Genomic DNA, 18,833 nt, shown 5'->3' with positions numbered 1-18,833 from the left:
CTGGGCTGTTGCGAGTTTCGCTAACTTGAGGAGAGCGGAGGTACTCGACACAGGCATCGGTTTCGGTACTTGACAACCGTTGGGGTGACACTCGACTGTAAACAAAATGTAACTCCTTACGCCAGCGGCGACATATTCCTACCGGGAGAAGTACCGAAGTTTCAATGGCTGTTAAATCACCACGATCTCATCGTCACTCGGCGGGTGACGATTGTCCTCATCAAAAATCTTCAAGGGGGCCTAATCAAAAGCTGTTCTTGGCTCATAGGGTGTAAGATTACTTCGACATTGATTGAGTGAATTTGTTTTTGCAATAAGCAGCGTATGTTGGGATGGACTGACTTGCCAAACATCATGGCGGACTTTGCATTACGTAAAGAATTGTATCCTTAACAATATTTCCTTATGTAAAAGCGGAAGTCACACTAAGAGGTTCTCAAGCAGTTTTGCACTAGTGTAACATAGTATCGTTGTTGAGGCTAGGTCTCAGAGTCGACCAAAGATTACAATATAATTGTGCAAATGGAGGGAAAAATATTGGCGCTGATAAGCTTGGATTGGCTACTGGCAAATAACATGAGTTTGTGTAATGTGACTGTTGCCGTGTGTCTTTCGTTTCTTACGCAAAGGTGAGTTTGTACAGAAGTGCTTAAAAATTATTTTCAGGAGGAAAATAAAGAAAGTATTTATAAAGCGCCGAGTGGTATAGAGCACACAGCAATATCTTTTTGGCATGAGTTCGTCCGTGGAGCAGCGTTAAGTTGAAACCTGCTTCTCCATGATAAATTGCCGACATGAAATTATGGCCTCTTTTCAATCTTTCGGAAAGGTTAAATGTTAAGAAGCGTCTGGAATCGAGATGTGCCTACAATATTTAAATGGATTCATTATCTTGAATATCCGTCGAATGTTTCGAAGACGCATTGATGGATCTTTACCTAGTTCGTTCTTGTCGAGGCCATTGACGGGCACAAGAATAACCTGGATTAAATAAGCGATATGTCTTTTAAAGTGAAACTCGTGCGTTTAAAAAACGTCCGAAGATTACAACATATGATAAACGGGTTGATTTCACTCTTCATTATTCGAAGCACAAATATAACAGCCAACGAGGGACACCAGACAGGAAGGAGACAGGGCAGGAGACTAACAACTGATCCTTATTTGGGTGCACAAAAGAATATATAGGCGAAAAGGGGGAAGCAGAGGTTTGGAGGGGATATGACTGGTAGTGAACTGGCAAGCAATAAAAAATACGGACGAGGACAGACAGAAACCAACCGACCACTGAACTAGAAGTAGTATGCTCATACCATCATGCCCACGGACAACTGTCAGAAAACGAAATTAACATCTGCTGGCTACCTTAAGAATGCGTTACCTCACTTTTGTGCAAGAATGCAAAAGGCTGATTAGCGCATGCGTTACGTTTTTGGAGCATTCCGAGAGCTGGGAAATATTTCGCGCATCTTTGCATCTCGGTGTCTCTCTCCCAGCCCCGTTTTTGAAACCGGCTAGCAAGGGGGCTGTAAAGACATTCTATCTCAGAAGATAAGCAACTTTGAGGCGCTGAACACAACCATGCACCCCGCGCGGATGAAGGGCCGGACGTAAAGATGCGATCCTTAAGCGTTAAGAAGTCCATTAGTGCATTAGATTGTCATATAACGGTAATCACTGAATTAACGTAGAACCCATTCCGAATATGGCTCTGAATCATAACAAACTGCTTTGCCCTTTCGCTGCGCCTGTAGTGCAGTCTATTTCAAGCTGAGAGCTCGCGGTGATTGGCACCGCGGGACTTTGTCAGCCATTTAGTCGCAGAGAAAAAAATTAGCAGATGGTTTATCGTGGCTAAACGCTGAATTTCGTGCAGTAGCACTAGTTACGGCTGACACTTAAGGTCCTTACGCGCTCTGAATGCGGAAACGTCCTTAGACATAGAGTCTTCACGTAAAGGCCCTAACCAAAATGGATATTACTTTAACGTATTTTCAATAAAGACTTTTGGCCTAAATGCCTGTACTCAGAAGGCATTTACTACGAAGGCCTGCACTCTGAAGGCCTTTATCATAAGTCGTGTGCCCTACTGGCCTTTGATCTAAAACCATTTCACCTAAGGCCTTTGAGGTAAACGCATTTACCTGAATGGATTTACCTTGAAGGCATTCACCCAGATGGAATTCAATAGACCAAAAGACCTTCATACCCTGAAGGCATTTATTTACCTTGAAGGCCTTCACACGGGTGTACCCTTCACCCATGTCTTCACCTTGCCAGGTGTACGCACCTGCTAGGCTGCCTAGAGCCCAGTGGGCAGGTAGGCCGTCTGCCACAAAGCGGGCTTCAGGGACGTACGTACAGATTCCCGAAATCAGAAAATGCGCCTAGTACTGCTGCCCCACTGAAAACGATATTGCATGTGGTTGGCCGTCCGCAACTTCGACTTTGATTCCTGCATGCGGAATATCTTGGTAACCAATTAAAACTCAGTGCTAACTTCGCGCCATGCATTACACGGGCTACAATCGTTGCCTGAGCAATATCTCGAGTTTCATGATTAATAAGCAGTTTCGAGATGCAGGAAGAGCAACAAGGAATGGGCTATGTGCCAAGACGACAAAACCAGAACCGCACATGGCGTCCACCTTGGCTCACTTCTCGATAGAACAAGGAGGACCCACTTTTTGCTAAGCATCGGCAAGGCCCTCGAGTAAAAAGAGAGCAGAGATGAACTGATTAGAAAGAGACGAATAATTTTCATCATTTCCAAGTAAGTAATAATTCCGCTTAGTGGCCGCCGTTGTAGTGTATGCAGTGGTAGGAAAAGGGACGTCGCTTGGCACTGAAACTAATAGAACGAATTTAAATAAACGCTTTCTGTATAAAGCAATGTAACGTATACGATCTACATGACATGTGGCACGACAGGGATGGTGTTAACTGGTCGATGAAAAGAACAGCTGCATTCGTAAGCGTTGTTAACAGCAGCGCTTGGGGCCTCAGGCAGTGTTGATGCACCGAATACATTTTGGCTCTATTCCATTTATCTTCTCTCTCTCTTTTTGGCGAACACTACACCACGCTCTCGAAATCCCTTAACTTCATCCAGTCACGAAAACGAAACGCTGAGTGTAAGGCCGCTTCGGCGAATATAAAAAAAATAAAATAATGAAATATAGTGAAAACAAAATCTTTATATTTCATCTAGCTTGGGCACTATACTACGGACAGGTAAGTATACAAGCGAGAAAAGGGCAGTGGCGCCTGGGTGTCATCATTCGTGCACGCGTTGTTTTTTTCGCAGCGAAAATTGTGGGTGAGATCTGAAAGCTTACGTTCAAAGAAAAAATCAATATATTTTTATAAGCCGTAGGAATAGCCATTTATTAGGCACGTGCTGCAGTGGACTCCTGTACATTATTTTGGATCACGTGTAAGTGTTAATGAATATGCACCGAAAACTCAGGACTTAGGTGTTTTTTTTTATTTAGCCTTCATCGAAAGGCAGTTGCGGCAGCCTGGATTGAATACTTAAACTCGCTCTTGGAAGGCATGCACCTTAGGTACGATTCGTTATATTCTTCAAAGACACGCATGGTAGTAATTCTCACAAGCAAAAAGAGTGAGCCGTGGCATTAGGTCGGGATTTAAATTTTGCGCCGTCTCATCATAGATAACGAAGAGCATTGCGTTGGATTTTGTTAACTGAGATACGGCTTCAGTTCTAAGTGCGGTGCCTTCTGCTTCTCAAAGCTCTCTTGAAAGCTCTCTTGGCACCAGGGCTGAATGCCACAACCCAAAGCAGAACAATCATGCTATTATACGCACTTACTCGGACTAGTGAAGTCAGCTGAGTAGAGAGAGAAATAACAAACGTCTATAAACGTACACTTCTTCGTGGTATGAAGTGCGTTAATCTGACAGCTCACACAAACAGCAGTGGAAGTAGTATGAACTATGCTCCATGTCCAGGTCTGGCGTTTGATCCAATACTTTTCCAATACTCAATGGTCTTTTTGGCCTTTTAGTGCATTTTGTTCACTTGTCATCTCCTAGTGTTTTTTGTCTCTTGTACTGCCTGTTTGCGTCATCCTTTTAAGCGTCATCTTTTTAAGCGTCATCCGTTTAATCGCCCCTCCACTTGTCTTTTTATCTTGTCTAGTTTTCATTTTTTGTTGCCTCCAAGGGTCTCCCTTGCCATCATGTGTCTTTTCAATTTTAGTTTGTCATCTTTCGGTCACGTGCAAACACAGCAGCTGTTACCCATGTCTTCCCGCCCACTTTTCGAACGTATATATATATGGTGCTCCACAATAAAATAATCAGTTGAAGTCAGCGCTGTATCGTCTTGCCTCTCTTTGTCCGCGTCTCAGGAGAGCGCTGTGTTTTTCCCCCAAGATGAACTACCAACTAGCCTTGGGTAGTTGTTGTCCGTACTGGCACCGATTACCTGAACCACTCAAGTAACTAAGTTCTTGGACCTCGCACATAGGCTTCTTGAAGGGTAGTAAAAGCAGTCTTCTCCTAAGTGCATGTGCAAGTGCTGCCCGACAGTTACTATTCCGTGTCATCTAGATCACACAACAAGTATGCCACTGAGGATAAATTCGTTCATGATCAGGTTAATCACCAAAGAGCTGAGTAATACTTGTCACAGCGCCCCTCTCGCCTCCCTTAGTGCAGCTCTGAAATAGTAGTGCGCAAAAAACCTAGTGTAAGACTTTTTTGCTCGCGTGTCGTTTTTCCGTGAAGAACCATACGAACGAATACGACCCCTTAGAAATAACTGAACCTAATATTTCGCTCTTTCTAGGGCACTTCCTCCTCGCCAGATGATGAGCGGCGAGCAGGTGAGAATACGAGCGAGACCTTGGCGCGGCGCCAACGAGGTCGGGGCTAAGCTACAGCAGCTCCTCGCAAACAAGCCGGCAGAGAGGTGTGTTCAGTGTGCGACTGCCGATATGGCGTCTCGCCTAATCCATCGTCGCAAGCATACACTTATGTTGATCAAGCTGCAGGAGCGTCGTCAGTCCAGCTCCGAGCTGGGTCTGGGCGAGCGTTGATCGAGAAGGCGCGCAGTAAAGCGGTGGCCGGCAGCAGAGATCATGTCCACCGTGGCGACTCCGTGTGCTCTCGCCGCCGTGGTGGCGTTGCTGTGCTGCAGCAGTACTTCGGCGGGACCCGCCCTCGACCCCAAGTTCCTGATGGAGCTGGCCAGCCAGTTCGATCCGTCTATGCTCACGGCATCCTGCCGAAAGCGTATGAGACGCACTGTTTTATTTCATGGTGGTTCGCATCTACCAGCTCGTAGCTTTGTCAGCGGGAGCTCAAGGAAAGGTTTGGATAGTCATTGTTGCGGGAACGAAGGGATGAACATTTGCTTCCTTACTAAGGCGAAAGATTTTAATGGTTCATTCTCCCGTCCGCACGGCGTTACATCCAGCGCCTGGGGTCAATCATCGAGGAGCGCTGCTGACGTCATCAAACGGATGACGGGTGTCCACTGAGATATGTGAGACAGTTACTGCGTAACTTCCTTGCCTCAAATACAATTTTCATTTTCTTCATTACGGCCCCTCTTTCTCTTTCTTCTTTCACTCCCACTTCCTCCCTTCCTGTACGTCGCGGTTCAAGTGTCCACCAAGATGACAGAGAATTACTGCGCCATTTCTATTCCTCAAAAAGTGTTGCCTTCAAAGGGCAAGGCATCGCGCCGAACGGGTGGTGGTAAATTGGTTTTTGGGGAAAGGAAATGGCCCATGGTCTGTCTCGCATACCTCGGCGGACATCTGAAGTGCGCTGCAAGGGAAGGGATGAAGGTAAGAATGAAAGAAGAAAGAGAGAAAGAGGTTCCGTAGTGGAGGTCTCCGGAATAATTTCGACCACCTGGAGATCTTTAACGTAGTACACTGGCATCGCACAGCACACGGGCGCCTCTTGCGTTTCGCCTCCATCGAAACGCGGCCGCCGCGGTAGGGTTCGAACCCGGGTACTCCGGCTAGGTAGACGGGTGGTGGGGTTCCGGGGACTCCCTGGCAGCGCTACAACACGGACGCTGTCGCGTTCCACTCCTAAATGCGAAGCTTAAGCGTTATTAATTAGTATTTAATTAGTTTTTATTCATTACTCAGTAATATGCCATTAATTAGTAATTTGTCATTACTTAGTAATTAGTCAATATTATGTTTGACGTCATCCAGTGATGACGTCACCAGTGCCACAGAGGCAGTCAAAGTGGTGCGGAATACGCTTTCTCCTCTACGCACTTTAGACAGTCAAAGTACCCCCTGAATTTTTTTCGCATTAAGGTCGTTTTATGGGAACCTCCCTGGGATGAGCAACGTTCTGTTGCATTTCGTAAGCCGAAAACAGCGCCTTTTTTAGGCCTCTGTGGTCTCATGGTACAGCTGGAAGAGTAGAGATGTGGGCGTGGCCCTGCCTGAATACCTTTTTGGCCTCTTGTATGCTTTATCCGGCTGATGACCAGCGTCATTCTGGTGGATATTGGAAAGGGCACATTTATTGGTTTGGAAGGCGAGGGAAAGGGAAAGGGTAAAGAGACCACTGCGTAGGAGGGCAAAGGTACTAGGGTGTATCTTTCGCTTTCTTTTTTTTTTTTTGTGGAGGAAGCAGCCTGTTCTGTAGTTCAAACTCTAACCATGGCCCTTTGATACTGTTCTAATGCCTGTGAAATACCTGCTTTAGAATATGCAAAATTTCTATTCGTACATACCGTCTACTGCGGGACAGAGCCCTGCATTCGCGTGCAGTTCGGCACCAATGGGAGTGGCCTTTAGCACATGGCATATTTCTTCGACACCTATATAGCAAGGACGACTCACACTGTGAGCTCGTAGAGACCACGCTGCGACTGGCAGGGCTCACAGAACATGTCCTTATACTGAACAGGTACATTCGATTTATTTGCTTTATTTCTTTAAGCCCATTTGTGCCGATGCTGAACTGCCTCCATGTCGCAGGCTCCGTCATGGAGCCAGCTATTAGGAATATGACCCGCCTTCGTCTCACTGATAGTTGCACTTTTCTTAGATAACCCTTTATTGCCTGCCTAATATTTAACAAGCCTCGTGACATAGGGCCGCTCTCAAAGGGTCCCCGTAGAGCATAGTTTCTTACTATTACCTAGAGGGAAAGCTGGCAGCCCGTCTATGGGAGTTTGCATGGCGACCCCTCGAGACCACTTCAGCCACCATGGGCGCTCAAAGCATCATGGGGCGGTGAGCTACTTGTCACGGAACTGCAACTTTTGGCCAAAAAATAATAGAAAAGTTAAGCTGTTTGATAATTACAAACGTCATAACATTCAATATCTTGTCTAATGATTGCAACAAACGAGCAGAAAAGCATTTAAGTGCAAAGTTTGCCCAAAATAAGAGACGACTCGCTCTCCTATTGGCCAAGTAGTGAACACTATAAAAACCAATATTTCGTAATTAAAGGCGCGTTTTTAAAAGTAAATATGTTTTCAAAAAAGATGTTGTTGCTTAAATACTATAAGAGGTTTTTTAATGGCGTTTCGGAAAAGTGAAACCTTTTATTGGCGTCGCGTGTCGTCGCGTTTTCACTACTATGGGTTTTGCCCACTGCGTTCGCGCGAAAGTCGTCTGCGCACACACGAACAGCGTTTTCGGAATGGAACTTCTTAGTAGTGCCACTCCATGTTCCCAAAAAACTACGACTGTTCCGCAACAAGTAGCTCACCGCCCCATGATGCTTTGAGCGTCCATGGTGGCTGAAGGGCAGCGCCGCCAGCTTTCCCTCTAGGTAATAGTAAGAAACTCTATGCCGTAGAGTATGCACGAAAGTATAAGCGATACGAGTGCCTATACCAGATATCAAGGGCTGGCAAAAAAAGGAACGTGTTAATGGCTGACTCCATCACTAGTCTTCTGGCCTTTTAATTCGTAAACTTGAGGTTTTATTTCTTCCCAAAACAGGGGACTTAATTCCCGTTCCATTGTTGCCAGGGGACTGGGAATAGCTCTTCCCTGCGAGGCTCGTGAATATTGGCGGGAGCTTGACTTAAGGCTTGTTCACTTGGCATAAAAGTAAGGTAAATGTCGAGGATGCCGCGCGATGTGTCGAAACCTTTAAATCGATTAGGGTATTTTACGTGGACAATAAAGAAATCAGTACAGCAGGAGACAAGCGGTCTAGTAGAAAAAGGAGCGAAAAGATGTACAGAGCAATGTTCTTGCGGCTTGTGGGTGGCATTGGAGAGAGTGGAGATAGGCAGAGGAGAACAGCTGACTAAAATAAGACAAAGTTCACTTGGTGACTGGCAACTTAACAGGTGAGAAAACATTTGGTTATAGGAAAATAGGCATAATGAAGGCCATGCACAAAACAGAGAAGGAAGAAATGAAGAGTCCTACAATAAAATAAAGTAAAAGAAAGGATTGGACTTTCCTTCATTTCGTTTTGCTTTGGACAGGAAAGCAAAATGATTAGAGTAACGTTGTCAGAGAGAGTGATTAGTGTGGACAAGACAATGAATTCGAAATTCGGCCGCCGCGGCCGAGATCGAACCCGCGTCTTTCGGGTCAGCAGCCGAGCACCATAACCACTGAGCCACCCCGGCGCTGATGTAGCTGTGTGTTTCTATAGGAAATGACCTCTTTGCAGGAAGCGACCATAAAAACCATGCGACAGCAACTGATGCCCATAAAACAAATCTGCCTTTAACGACAGGAGGGTGTGCAGAAGTGAAGTGTATACGTTTTTCTTCTTTTTAGCCGTGACAATTTGAAGCGACTCCGTTCGGGGCCATGGCTTGCATTATGCCAGAGATCTGCATTCATTCTATTTGACGCTTCACTATTTCTTTTTATTGTAGTTGTTTCATTTTTACTGGAGTGCAGCGTCTCGATCCCAGAGTCACGACCTATCGCCGTTTTGAATATGGCGAAAAAAAAAAAAGCCGCTTCTCATATTGTTAAACTTTGAACTAGCACGCAGCAAAACAATTTGCTACTGACTATTTTTCAAACTGGTGGCAGTAGTGGCTTAACTACTGGATACACATATTTTTTTTTTCTGAAAACAAAAGTATTACACGGAATAGATTCCTGCTGTAATTTGAAAATGGCACACTATGTAATAGTGGCAGGTTGACGTAAAATTGCAGAGCACATCATGAATATTATTAAATTAGTTGAATTAAATATTCCAGCACCTATATTAGGCAGTGCGTTATTATACGATATGTTATAATGTTCAGTCGTTATACAATGCATATAGCCAAATAATATGTCTCAAGTCATCGCTCTTTTCTCTTTACAAATTTCGAGCTTTCTAATATTGCTGTGAAATTTCTCTCTGCTCACAGTGTAGTATCGGGAACAAATGTGTTCAGGTCGCGTGAGCCGCAGTTGATGTCCATAGCTCGTTCATTATTCGGGGCTCGAGGCCCCAATTGTGAGGGTGAAAATATGGCGCGCGTACTTTAATATGCGGCTAGCATGCAGTTCCAATCCCGATGCACTCTTAATCCTTTCTGCCGGCCATAAAGCACCCCCCACAAACAGGGCTTTCTTGTCGCCTGCGTGGTGCACCAGTTTATCAACAAATTACCGCTGTGAGCTGAACTGAGTCGCAGCGTCAACAGAAAAGATATTTTGTTATGGTTTAGGCAACCTGGTGCATAAAAACGTAATTACGCTTAATTTATCAAAGCTTGAATAGATATTAGCAGCGAAGCCAGATTTCACGAATTCTGAGGTCCGAAGTCGCGTTTATTTTATTCGGGAGCTCTCGCCGCGTGTGACAGCGTTGCGTAGCCGTTTGGCTAAGTGTGAAAGAATGTAATAAAACCGCGCATATTTTCCTACGTTTAAGGTAGATACCAACAGCAGAAAGATACTACGGCAAACCTTTGACCACACCCGATCCCTCTGACATGCGATAGGGAAGAGCAACTGAAATTGGGAGCGGTCGTGCTTACAATCCTGTGCATGAAGTGTGTTTAATGGGAACAAGAGCAAGCCCAGCGCAAGGATGCCGAGCATGAACTGGTGATCGAAAACACGTGCTTCGTCGGGACAATCTTCAGTCTGCAGCTCGCCGATCCAATTACTACACCATTGAGTCAAAACAGTAAATCTACATTCTGATGCATAAAATTATCATAGATGATAGCGCACGTAAAAGGCGACAACAGACGCATACGACATGCCAGCGCAGAAATCTGCTTAGAAGTACCGGTTTCCTGTCCGTACGCTACCTGGTCCACTACCCTCGGATGTCACGTTAACGAGTAACTCCGCGCGAGATATCCGCAGTATACTCTCTGGTAGAGGGAAAATGTGAGTAGGGAGGCACAGCTCACACCCTCATACGTTAGGTGATGGAGCACAACAACGGCAGAAGCGAACACGTAAACATTCTCTCTACGCGGGGCTCCAGCGCCACTCGCAGTCCATCGGGCCGCGCGCGCCGACAGATGGCGACTGGTGTCGAGAGTAGGAGCGCGCCCGCAGCCTTCTTGCGAGGGTAAAAGAGTCTGGTCTATACACACGTGCACATATATCCACAGTAAATTAAGAAAAATATAAACTTAATAAAGTATCCCTCCACACACGCCCTTTGAGTTTTGTGCGCAGCTTGGAAGCGGCCATTACTAACAAAAAAATCAACGTCGAAATGTAGACGCGCCGCCTGGGCCTACATCGCTGCTTGTTCACGTGCTCCCTGCAAAGTTCCATGCAGTTTTTTTTTCCGCCGTCAGAACTGTGGTATAAAGAAGATAACCGATGTCGGAAGAGACCACTATCCATGCCTTGAGGTGTATAAAATGCTAAGAATGCGTAAGTGATTACCGCGATTCCTTTGCAAAATGGCTTACTCCCGAAGCAAGAAACTTCGATTAGAGGATTTGTGCGTAGCGGAGACGCACTACAGTCGGATACAGCTCAAGAAAGAAGCGGCGAATGCCTCTCTAAGGAGCTGTCCCCCTTTACCGACCCTCTTTGTTGCTGCTGGCGTGGAATCGCAGGGGCTGGAAGATGAATGGGGAATAAGCACTGCATAATCAGATAAAGTGCTGCGTCGTGAAAATCAGCCGACGCCATCGGTTGGAGGGCCTCTTTCGACGATTTGACGCCAGAGATTTCAGGATTTCTTTTATTTTCAACGAAATCCTTTCAGTCAAAAATAAATTTCTTTATAGATGCTGCTATTCATCACTTTTCTCACCGTCCAATAATTTGTTTTAAAACGGAGCGGCTTTGTGCACTGAAGGAAAAATCAAGAACATTGCAGTTTTCATTTACTCACCGCGCATTTCCGTTTGCAGTTGTGCCAAATGAAATAGACCGGGATCAGTGGTACTTGGACACTTTAGATTGTATACCATACAAAAACTTCTTGCAAAAAGTTTCACAAATTAACCGTTCGTGCATTGTTGGTACACTGTTGACCGAGGAACCCAAACACGTGGGGTTTACATTTTTCTGACCATTTAGATCCATTGGCTGCACATGTGAGCCGTAGTCCACACCATTTCGCATTGCTTCCCCGCAGTGTTCCAGAAATGCAAACCCCGCATCGTTCCCCTGGTGCTCCAGTTCGAGCAGTTGCTGCAGAAAGTTCCCGACATCCTCGTAAGCCACTCTCTGCGCCCTATCCAAAGACGCTCTAGCGTTTCAGCAAATGTCTTAAAGGACTATAGACACCTAATTCTATTGTATGTTTCCAAATGATGCGTTGGACATTAGTAACATGAAATGCCACGTGGTGTTCGCCTGCGACTACTGAATAATTTATAATTGAATTTCTTCTCTCGTGCTGTTTCGGTTTCATCAGCCAAACGATGGCTGTGACGCGTAGCTGGTGTTTAGGTCACGTGATGCACTAGGAAAACGCTAATATAATCGCTGATACCTAGTTTTAATTCACACCAATTCTTAAGCCAGCCTATTTCAACACCTGGAATGACAAAAAAAACGATCTATCAGCAATTGTACAGCAAATTTTTTATTCCTCAGGTGACCTAAACACCAACTACACGTAACAGCCATCGTTCGGCAGTTCAAACCGAAACCGAAACAGCGTCGAGAAGTAATTCAGTCACAAATTATTTAGCGGTCGCAGACGAATACCACGGTGTGCTCATTGTATACTGATGTCTAACGCATCGTTTCAAAGAAGAAAACATGCAAGCAGAAATTGATGCTTATAGTCCTTTAAGTCAGCCACATTTAGTCTTAGCCCGAAACTTTCGTGCTGTAGCGGAGAAATTAAAAGTGTGTGAAGAAAGAAATAACAGATAATTCTTGCGTAATTTCTATAAGCGTGCGAAAGTAGCATTCCGCGGACATGCCCTGGCATAACACCCCCTCCCTCCTATGCCCGCTTCTGTCGTAGGGCGTGGAATGCGTCAGCAGGGAGCTCTCAAAGGGATTCCCTCGCTTTGACCTCGAGTGCGTCATGAGCGACGACTACAAGGAGGTGAGTGGGGGACACAGTCATGGTCGATGCAACTCCGCCATTGCTCAACTTCGACCCCTCTGAGGAAGGTAGCCAGGAGAGCGCAGCCTTTCTTCCTCTCCTTACGAATACGGTGCCTCTTCACCTCGGTGCATCGAAAAAACAGAGGATGAACTAGGCTGTCAATGCATCGCGTTTCTGGCAATGGCACTGCGCTGAAGTTTTGCGCCTTTAGCACAGAGAAATAAATGCAGGAGACTGATCTTCGGCGTCAGTAGACAACCAAAATAAAAAGGGCGCAATTTATAATCCGCGGTTCTCTGCGCTTGCAGTCATCTTCATGTAACATAATGCTGTCCTCCTTATACCTCCGACAAGTTGTAAAGCACCCGATGGCTAAGCGCATCTCTAGAGCGTGCTACGCTGATAAGAGGTTTAATTTATACTCTACTCGCGTCCTACGCTACAACGCTATACCCAACAATTCTGGAAAACGCATTTTCGAGTGGGAAACAGTTTATAATGCATTTTTTACTTAATGCAAGATATCACTATGACATTCAATATATCCGCAGATCACCCGACGGCTGTCTTGCATATTTTTGTTCTATTAACTTTTATGCTATCGTCAAAAGCGTTCCCTATCGGTTTCCTATGGCAATCTTAACTCTTCAAATCGATCGATGGGAACACTTTAAAAGAATGATTTTGCTACACATCAGAAGAATGGGCCATTATCTTCAATGTTTTCATAACAGTGTATTACAATTTTACAATTTTCAAAAATTTTGTCCGAGAATGTTGGACATGTACCCTCTAAAGGAGCCACTTTTACATATTTCAAACAAGCGGTTTTGCTAGTGAGCGAAAAGTGAGTAAGTAGTTCGTTTCTGCCTTCTATTTGAGCGCCTCTTCCGGTGCACTTCCCACGAAATTAGCCATGTCTAGTCAATCAGAATCAGATTAAGAATGCAAACACTGCAAGAAGAGAAGGCTTTTTTTCTGTTCTACAATTGTGGGGCTAAGTTGACTGAAAACCTCGGACTTTTATAACATTACAATGTGCAAATACACTTTGACATTTCCTATACACAAGATGTGGACTTTAAACGTTAAAATTTTTTTACTGAAGGTTCGACATTTTTTACTCGCCAGAACTATCTCAGGGACTACGAGGTCAGCCATAAAGGACTTCAATTTTTTTCCAATACTTGTAGGGTAGTTCGAAAACCTCTGAAATAATTATCAAAATACAACTGAGAGCAGCCGTATGCATAAAAGACAAAGCTAAGCACCTTTTTGAAAATATTCGTACCTGAAAATAATATTAGATAAATAGCAGTCCAGCTATTAGCGGAATTTCATGACTACCTGTTTGAAAAGGCGAAATCCTATCTCTCACGTTTAAATTAGTCTGAGTTTGGAGAGCACATCTGTAATCTGTGTCCTCGTTCTTTGTAGGGCATAGACTGCATGGATGACCCGAAGCTTAAGGTAAGCGGCCGGTGATGATTACTACCCCTCGTCCTCTAACCACACAGTGCAGGCACACCAGTATGCACCACTATGCAAGGTACTAGTGATGTGTTCGGAAACGCTAGCATTAGTGGTTTTGCTATGCAGGAAGTCCTTGGACCGAAGACTGCGAAATCACTCCAGCCAGTGACGGTAAGTGGCACATTAGGGCCTGTTTCTTGCACCAACAGTTGAAGCTGAAATAAGTAGCTTATTCTCCAAGTTAAAAAATTCCACATCATGTGGTGTGGATTGCATAAAGGCAGAACCAATAAAAGCTGTGGTGGCGCTTATTAGTAAGCCTATGGCACATATATGTAATTTAATAATGTGTACTGGTTCATTTCCCGATGAGTTAAAAGTTGCACGAGTAACGGTAATTTTTAAAGGGGGAGACAGAAACGACATGAACAACTACAGGCCGATTTCAGTTCTACCAGTTTTTTCAAAAGTCATAGAGAAAGCTATTAATGACAGGATTTTAAATTTCTGCACCCGAAACAGCATTTTAACAGACCACCAGTACGGTTTCCGGAAACACCAATGTACCGAAACGGCGCTGCTAAACATTAAAGAAAAAATAATAAGTAATTTTGAAGACAAGTTGTATACAATAGGAATATTTCTAGACTTTAAAAAAGCGTTTGATTCTATTAAGCATGATATCTTGTTTCAAAAGTTAAATGAGTATGGGATCAGAGGTACCGCTCTTAACTTAGTTAAAAACTACTTAACGAACCGACTGCAGTATACCGACATTCAAAACCACAAATCATCACTTGGTGAAATTAAATTCGGTGTTCCGCAGGGGTCCATTCTGGGGCCGCTTCTTTTTCTCTTATACATTAATGACATTACAAACGTGCCCCTAACACCTGACATAATTATATACGCTGATGACACTAATGTTTTTTTTTCTGGCGAAAACTTGTATGCTCTCCAACAAGAAACAAATATCTGGCTCGGTAATCTTTCAGAATGGCTTCGAGTAAATAAGTTAGAACTAAACATTAAAAAGACAAAATACGTTGCCTTTCGCCCTCGTAACAAGTGCATTGATGACAGCATAGTAATAAAATTCCGTGATGAAGCCGTCCAGCGCTCCACTTGCCATAAGTTCCTTGGTGTTACATTTGAAGAAAACTTAAACTGGACCGCCCACGCCGACAGCGTGAAAACCAACATTGCACGATCCATCGGTATTATTAATAAACTAAAGCATCTCTTTCCTTCTCGATTAAAAAAACAGTTGTACTATAGCCTAGTACATTCGCGCCTCCAATACTGTTTATCTGTCTGGGGTACCACGACGAAAACTAACATCGACAGCTTGCTAACCTTGCAGAAACGTATGATACGTGTCGTTGAAAATGCGCCCTATAGAAGTCATTCTGCGCCCCTTTTCAAGAAGAATAGTACATTAACAATACAAAATCTTATTAACAAAAAAACAGCTATTGTAATATTTCGAGAGATCAGCCATAATGAAAGCGCCTTTTTCAAAACATACCTTCCAAAAGAGCACACATATAATACAAGACACACTACGTACAACACAGGCAAGATAAGGACAAACTATGGTATGCAAAAGCTATCTTTTATAATTCCAGATTTCCTAAATCATCATCCTACCATCCTCAGTATTGTAAAAGAATCGCCATCACTAGGAAACTTCAAAAAAAAAGTGAACTTGTACCTGTTATCTATTCAGCTGTGATTGTTTTCCTTGAAAGTGTAACTTGCGCTCACTGTTTTTATTATTGATTGCATGTTACTTACCTTCCATTTTAAGTGTATGTATATACTTTATGTAATTTTTCTTACCCCCTGTTGCTCGAGTGTTTTGTGTTTTCAGAAAGGGGGCTGACACTTAGTCAGGCATTCGTTGCCTTTTTTTCAGCCTCCTCGACAGACTTTTTTTGTATTTCTGTCGAAAATAAACATTCATTCATTCATTCATTCATGTTCACTACATGGGACGTCCTCATCTGTATGAATGAGCTGACTTGCACAGCATGCCTCTGCTTCAGCTAAATCAGTCTTTCCATACGTTCTGGCTCAAAACCTTCCCGTTCAGGCGACTTCAGATGGCCTGAAAATGAATTGAGGAACCGAAAGTGCCCTTCAATCTTGTATTCTCGCAAGGTCTCATTGCGAGCATACATTTAACACTGCCCTTCGACTCAAGGACATCTCAAAGTCATGTGTGGAGGCCTGTCGCCCTCAACTGTACCTTAGCTATAAATAATACAGAGAATAATTCCCCGTAAAAAAAAAAGGCGTTCTTTACTGCGGTATACAACAGCTGTATCTTACCGGCACTCACCTATGGGGCAAAAACGTGGAGGCTAATAAAGAGGATTCAGCTTAAGGACAACGCAGCGAGCTATGGAAAGGAAAATGATGGGTGTAACATTAAGAGATCGGAAGCGGGCAAAGTGGGTGAGGGAACAAGCGCGGGTTAATGACATCCTAGTCGAAATCAAGAGGAAGAAATGGGCTTGGGCAGGGCAGGTAATTCAAAGGCAAGATAACCGGTGGTCTTTAAGGGTAATGGAGTGGATTCCAAGAGAAGGCAAGCGTAGCAGGGAGCGGCAGAAAGTTCGGTGGGCGGATGAGATTAAGTTTGCAGGGGTATGGTGGCCACAACTGGCAAAGGACAGGGTTAATTGGAGAGACATGGGAGAGGCCTTTGCCCTGCAGTGGGCGTAGTCAGGCTGATGATGATAACACGGCTCAGTCGCACAGGACGCATGCATGGTGGTTAAGGGGAATCCTAGGCGTCATTGTGTTGAGGTCTGCGCTGATAGCAGGCCCTGCAAGGCCACTGCAGGTCCCAATTGAAAAAAAAAATAGGCGGTTTAGGATGGCTAAGCGCGAAATGTCGTGCAGTAGCACTAGTTATAGTGGGAATTTAAGCTCCTTGCGTGCTAAAGCTATTTGACCTAAAGGCCTTTACCAAAAGGCCTTCTACCAAAAGACTTTACCCGGAAGTCATTTAGAATAAAGCCGTTACCACAAAGACATTTGCCGCGAAGGCATTTACCTTGAAGGCCTTCACCCAGGCGTACCCATCATTCAGGTGAAGGGCTGCCAGTTGGGCCAGAAACACGGTCGCTCAGTTCCGTGCTGGGTTCCATGCGCCAATCGCTCAGATTCCATCGCTCTGAGCGACTGGGGCATGGAAGTGTAGGACCAAAGTGGGGAAGGGTTTTCCATTAAGCATAGTGCGCCGACTGCTCCATTATAAGTTCTTCGACGCGCGACTGTTCGCAGAACTGCTTCAGGGATGTGCCACCACCGTCCTGAGAACGTCATGCAAGTGTCCACGGCGTGCAACGCAGCAGTCCGTTTTTATGGAAATTGTCGCGTTGAAAATACGTCGTGTTCATCTTGTCGAGCAGACCTTCCGGCACTAGTAGTGAGCGGCGAGATGCTACAAATAAAACCAATAAAGGAATTCCCTGACGGTTTCGGTTCATTCACTGAAAGGCACGCCGAGTATCATGCAGGAAAGCGCTGACTAACTTAAAAAAGTGAGCCATGTGCTGTGTCCTAAATCATGCGGTGTTGGACTAGATGGAAAAAATAATGCCGAGTGTACGAAGCACGCAAGTATGCAGGCATTGTTGCCATTTGTACTTCGTCATATGCACTATTCATCAGTTTTTCACGCGCTATAAGGGCCCTCTCTAAGAAGTAAACGTTCACCGTTTCGTCATTCTGCTCGCCTCCCTCTTCGAACTCCATTCTTTCCTGTCTTTTCATGACCTATCCATCAGGTGGCAATAGTTGGCAGCAGTTGGAATTACTAAATGCCCAGCGGGTGACGAAGATGAGCAGCAGCCACATTAGCTTGGCATGTGTCAATGGCGACAGCTGGCGGAAATCATTAGCAATGTATGCACCAAGTTGACACAATTCACAGGAGCCAGTAGGATGCCTTCGTGAGGGTGAGGCACGGACAGTAGGTTTGTCGACTTCATGACGCCATCATGCTTCTCCCATGAATGCTTGAACAAAAATACGCACAGAAGACACAGAAAATCGACAAACAGCTATTTGAATAGCATATTTTCACAGTTTACAGCAGCCTAACCTTTTGTTAAAGAAAGTTTCAGCCTGCTGTACGCAGCGGCCATCATGGCACCGGTTAGAATCATGTGATCGGAAGAGATCGCTGTTCCCAGATTACTGCCGCTAGTATTCTGTTTGGCAAGTAAAGGTCGGCTGTCAGGAGGCGTCATCAACATGGCTGCAATCACGGCCACCCATAAAGTGTGTGTGGCGGAGTGCGGCCCCTACTCTCACTCTTGATTCGGTATATCATACATACGGAGATTCCTATGTCATTTCAGCCGTTCAGGGTCGTGACAGCCAGATTTGCTTCGTGCTGATCACATAGACGTGAGACAGGGTTGCCGCTGAGCAGATTGCAAAAGTAGTCAGAACCCAAGCTAAATGTAGCCAAAAGTAGCCACCCAAACTGATCTCAGGACAAAATTTGTAGCCAAATAGAACAAAGGTCATATTATAGATAGCATTATGAATAGAACCGAAAAAAGAAACAATAAGAGCCCAATAATTTGGTGTTCTTGCTTGGTCTTCAACCTACAGGTACGTAGCTTGAAGACCTAATAATTAACACAAGGCCTAATATGTAGCACAAGGCCTAATTTCTAACACATTCCTCAAGTGCGGTAGACGGCATAGCAAAGGAAACCAGCAAACACAAGTATACGTGCAGAAAGAAACTGCACTGTACTGTTCACTGTTTTGCTGCCACACACAGGGAGAATGGCGAGCTAAGCTTGTTGGTTTGATATTCTTTTTAGAAGTGAACAGCACTAAAAAAACCAGAGGGGGTA

The 18,833-nt window shown here is 44.6% G+C and overlaps 2 protein-coding genes across 2 annotated transcripts in view; one reads left to right on the top strand and one right to left on the bottom strand.

The window, feature by feature from the left end:
• The window catches only part of LOC149335914 (solute carrier family 22 member 6-like), a 57,470-nt gene that overhangs the window by 23,993 nt on the left and 14,644 nt on the right, over window positions 1-18,833 (bottom strand). The window lies entirely within an intron of this gene.
• On the top strand, window positions 5,025-17,437 carry LOC149335915 (uncharacterized). The gene is made up of 6 exons (XM_089554586.1): window positions 5,025-5,262; window positions 11,545-11,624; window positions 12,388-12,471; window positions 13,912-13,944; window positions 14,074-14,118; window positions 17,242-17,437. The coding sequence occupies exons 1-6, from the start codon at window positions 5,109-5,111 to the stop codon at window positions 17,272-17,274; spliced, it is 429 nt and encodes a 142-aa protein (XP_089410712.1). The 5' UTR covers window positions 5,025-5,108; the 3' UTR covers window positions 17,275-17,437.

Source organism: Amblyomma mixtum, chromosome 7, assembly GCF_055824585.1.
Source record: "Amblyomma mixtum isolate Tamu chromosome 7, ASM5582458v1, whole genome shotgun sequence".
NCBI lineage: Eukaryota > Metazoa > Arthropoda > Arachnida > Ixodida > Ixodidae > Amblyomma > Amblyomma mixtum.
Note: the sequence above shows the minus strand (reverse complement) of the source record. Positions and strands in the feature narration are given on the sequence as shown.

Bases quoted from the DNA above. Each gene is read 5' to 3' on its own strand.
- LOC149335915 (XM_089554586.1), top strand. From the start codon at position 5,109: ATGTCCACCGTGGCGACTCCGTGTGCTCTCGCCGCCGTGGTGGCGTTG. The intron at 5,263-11,544 runs GTATGAGACGCA...GCTTCCCCGCAG, and splicing joins CACGGCATCCTGCCGAAAGC to TGTTCCAGAAATGCAAACCC. The intron at 14,119-17,241 runs GTAAGTGGCACA...GACTGTTCGCAG, and splicing joins AATCACTCCAGCCAGTGACG to AACTGCTTCAGGGATGTGCC.